General features: G+C 33.9%; 1 protein-coding gene across 1 annotated transcript; it reads left to right on the top strand.

Moving 5' to 3' along the window:
• The first annotated feature begins 223 nt into the window (after positions 1–223).
• LOC139868592 (uncharacterized) lies at positions 224–562 on the top strand. Its single transcript, XM_071856926.1, has one exon. It carries the CDS (start codon positions 224–226, stop codon positions 560–562), a length of 339 nt encoding a protein of 112 aa, XP_071713027.1.
• Positions 563–3714: the final 3152 nt, after the last annotated feature.

The following is a 3714-nucleotide window of genomic DNA, read 5'->3' as shown; positions in this document are numbered from 1 at the left end:
TTTTAGATACTTAGGCTTGATGATTAACAAATTGGGAAGGATTAATGAGGATGTGACTCACCGTATAAAGGTAGGATGGTTGAACTGGAGAGCATCGACCAGAGTCTTATGCGATAAGAAGGTACCTTTTATACTGAAGGAGAAATTCTTCAAGGTAGCAATTAGACCTGCCATGTAATATGGATCAGAGCGTTGGCCATTGATGAATGCTCTAAAAAGAAGGATGGAGGTGTCTGAGATGAGGATGCTTAGGTGGACGTGTGGTAAAACCATGCTGGATATGATAACGAATGTGGTTTTTAGGGAAAACCTGGAAGTTGGGAGTATCATCAACAAACTTAGAGAAGAACGACTTCGATGTTTTGGGCATGTTTTGAGGCACCCACTTATGACACCTGCTAGGAGAGTAGAGGCCCTCACGGTGGATGGTGTAAGAAGAAGAGGTAGACCTAAACGTAGGTGGGAGGATCAAATGAAGATCGACATGAAGGAGCTTTTGTTGACTGAGGACATGACTTCTAATAGGAATGTGTGGAGGTCTAGAATTAGAATAGATGAGTAAGTTTTTTTTTTTACAATTAAATTATTATTTTGTATATGTATGTATGCATGTTTTAGGTATGGATGGATGTTTTGTATGTTTATGGATAGATGTTTTATGATTATGTAGGTATGTTTATGCATGCTTATATGTGTATGTACATATGCATGTATGTATGTTTACGTATGTAGGTCTGTAAGTATTTATGTTTTATGTATCCTATGTATGCTTAGGATATATTTGTTTATTTATGTGAGGTGCATAGATTTTGTATGATTCTATATGGGTGCATGTATGTATTAGTGTGTATGTATGTATGTGTATGCAGGTTTATATGTGTATGTATGTATGTATTTATGTGATATATATATATATATATATATATATATATATATATATATATATATATGATTTTATTCTCTTTTATACATATGATTGTTATGTGCTGAGTAAGATATACTAGGATATACTTGTTTATGTGGTTAGGAGCATAGTTTTTATATGGTTTTCATGTGTGTGTGTGTGTGTGTATAGTTGTGTACTTGTATGTAGCAGTATGTGTAGGTATGTGTATGTATGCTTGTATTTATGTGTATGCATCGATGCATGTATATGTATGAAAGCATGTGGATATTTACGTACGTATGCATTTGCGTATGTATGTATATGTGTATGTATGTATGCTTATGTACTGTTTTATAGACGTATGTTTATCGATGTTTTTATGCACGTTTATGTATGTTGGTATGCTTATGTATGTGTGTATGTATGTTTATGCATGTATGCATGTATGTAGGTTTATGTATGTATGTGTGTATGTATGTATATTTTTGTATGTGCATCTATGTACGTTTATATGTGTCTATATATGTTTATCGTTCTTTTGGTGTAGCGTTGCTTGCATCTTTCTAGAGCTCCGTACGCCACACTCAGGTATGTATCGCTTTTCTTTTAGTATTCTTTTGGTTCTGGTCGGAGGTCTACCAGAAGCAATCTCTCTACCCTCGAGTACAGAGAGTTGCGAATTTCTTCATACGCGGGTCCTGCATGTGGATGGAGAAATGACTTCTCTTCTACTATAGGGTAGAGGTAGGATTGTCTACATCTCACCTCTCTCATACCTCGCACATGCGGGATTGGGTATTGTGGTTAATGATACGTGTACCTACGCGCATGGCGCTCGTGCGTATCGCACGTCTTGAACATTACTAAAACATCTGATTAGGAGGCGCGCATACGAGTATTACTTAGCGCGTACGAAAGAAATCGGATTTAATCTTATCCATAATTAAACATGATCTTTTTCCAACTATAAATCCGCTATTTATGGTTGATATCCGGAAGGATCTAGAAGCGAATTAAGAGGTAATATAGGGTTAGGGTTTCCTTATAAATACAACCCTAACCTCCTTCACTTGAAACCACGTTTTCTGTATTACTCAAATATACGATTGCATCCGAAAAACATTCTTATAGTAACATGTATGTTCTTCGAACATAAACCCTATGCAACCACCCTTACTGGCCATTGGTATGGCAGTTGCCATCAATGGTGGACGTAGCTTTGATCGCCCTTTTGTAGATCATCATCTCTATGAGGGTTATTCACGGTAAACTGAACCAGAAATCAAAGCTATAAACGTTCTTAAACACTCCGTCATGCACTCAACATTAACTTTGCTATTTGAGCAGATTTGTGTTCGATCAAATGGCGTCATCTGTGGGACCATAACTAGAATTGCGTAAAAAGTTTTGTACGTTACGAACGATTAACTGTAAAACTTCTAATATTTTTGTGGTTATTCTTGTATAACAGGTTACAATGGGAAAGTCTTGTTACAATCAATCGTCTCGTTCTCAGGGTCCTGATGTTATGGCGCCGAAACAAGTAAACCAAGACAAGACTCCTGTCATGTGATAACCCGAAAATTTCTGACCAAATTTAAACTTTATCTTTATATTATTCCGATACGATAAGCAAAGTTTGTTAAGTTGAATTTCAAGAATTTTAAACTATGTTCATACATTCATTTAACCTCGACCAAATTCCGACGATTCACGAACAATTATGTGTATATAGATATGTATATATAATATATAATATTAATTGAAAACGTTAACAAAGTATTAGATGTATAATACTTTACAAGAACGTATTTGTTTCGATATATTTGTCGACGGAATTAAAAGATGATACCAAATGATTGAGTTATCAGATACATTGTGTTATGATTATGGGTCTCTGTTGAGAGGTCCACTTTGATTTAGAAAACCTTTCCTTTTTATCGATATTCGGAAAAATGGTAAAGTGATTTACAAGTAAGAACAAAAGTATCATTAACGAGAGCCCACATTCTAAATATATTATATATAATAATATAAAACTATCAACAGCCCACATTTTTAATCATGGATGAATTGGGACAGGCACCTCCGCGATCGCAGAGATGTATGCCTGAAGAGTGCCGCAATCGCGGAGTAGTGGAACACGATTCAGGGCTATAAAGCTCGAGTTCTCTGCCGATTCATTTCACTCAAATCTCTCTATCTATATTAAGTACTCCGTAATATATTTATTTTATTTATATTATTATAATTATTATTAAAATAAATATTATTATTAATCGTATTATTATTAGTAGTATTAATATTATTATTATGTATTATACATAAATTACTATGACGAAGTTATGGGCGAATTATTTTCGTACGGGTTTTTCGAGAGGGATAGAGCTAAGGAAATTATGGGTTATAGCTATGGAAATTATGGGTATTGTTTGGGGGTATGCTCATGAGTCAAATCTAGTATTTATCATCTCCGTTGCGTTTACGTACTTTCCTGCAATATTGAATCTCAATATTGATACGTGAGCATTCATATCTTATCTTTTATATATTAATAATGTATCTCTGACTAGTGCTCGAGTATATATGATCATGCATGCTTGTATGTTTTATTTCGTCGTTAAATAGTGTATGATGAATCACGAATTTAATACATATAATACTGATATAAGATATATGATATGCATGTCGTTGGAAAGCTGCCAACAAATTATTAATTTTTCATTTAGAAGTCGTGTGATTTCGATGAACGGATTTAAAGATATGGTAAACTGAATTATCGTTAACTATATTATTATTATTATTATTATTATTATTATTATTATTAT

The sequence above is a fragment of the Rutidosis leptorrhynchoides genome, chromosome 9, assembly GCF_046630445.1.
Source record: "Rutidosis leptorrhynchoides isolate AG116_Rl617_1_P2 chromosome 9, CSIRO_AGI_Rlap_v1, whole genome shotgun sequence".
Classification (NCBI taxonomy): Eukaryota; Viridiplantae; Streptophyta; class Magnoliopsida; order Asterales; family Asteraceae; genus Rutidosis; species Rutidosis leptorrhynchoides.
Note: the sequence above shows the minus strand (reverse complement) of the source record. Positions and strands in the feature narration are given on the sequence as shown.

Bases quoted from the DNA above. Each gene is read 5' to 3' on its own strand.
- LOC139868592 (XM_071856926.1), top strand. From the start codon at position 224: ATGGAGGTGTCTGAGATGAGGATGCTTAGGTGGACGTGTGGTAAAACC.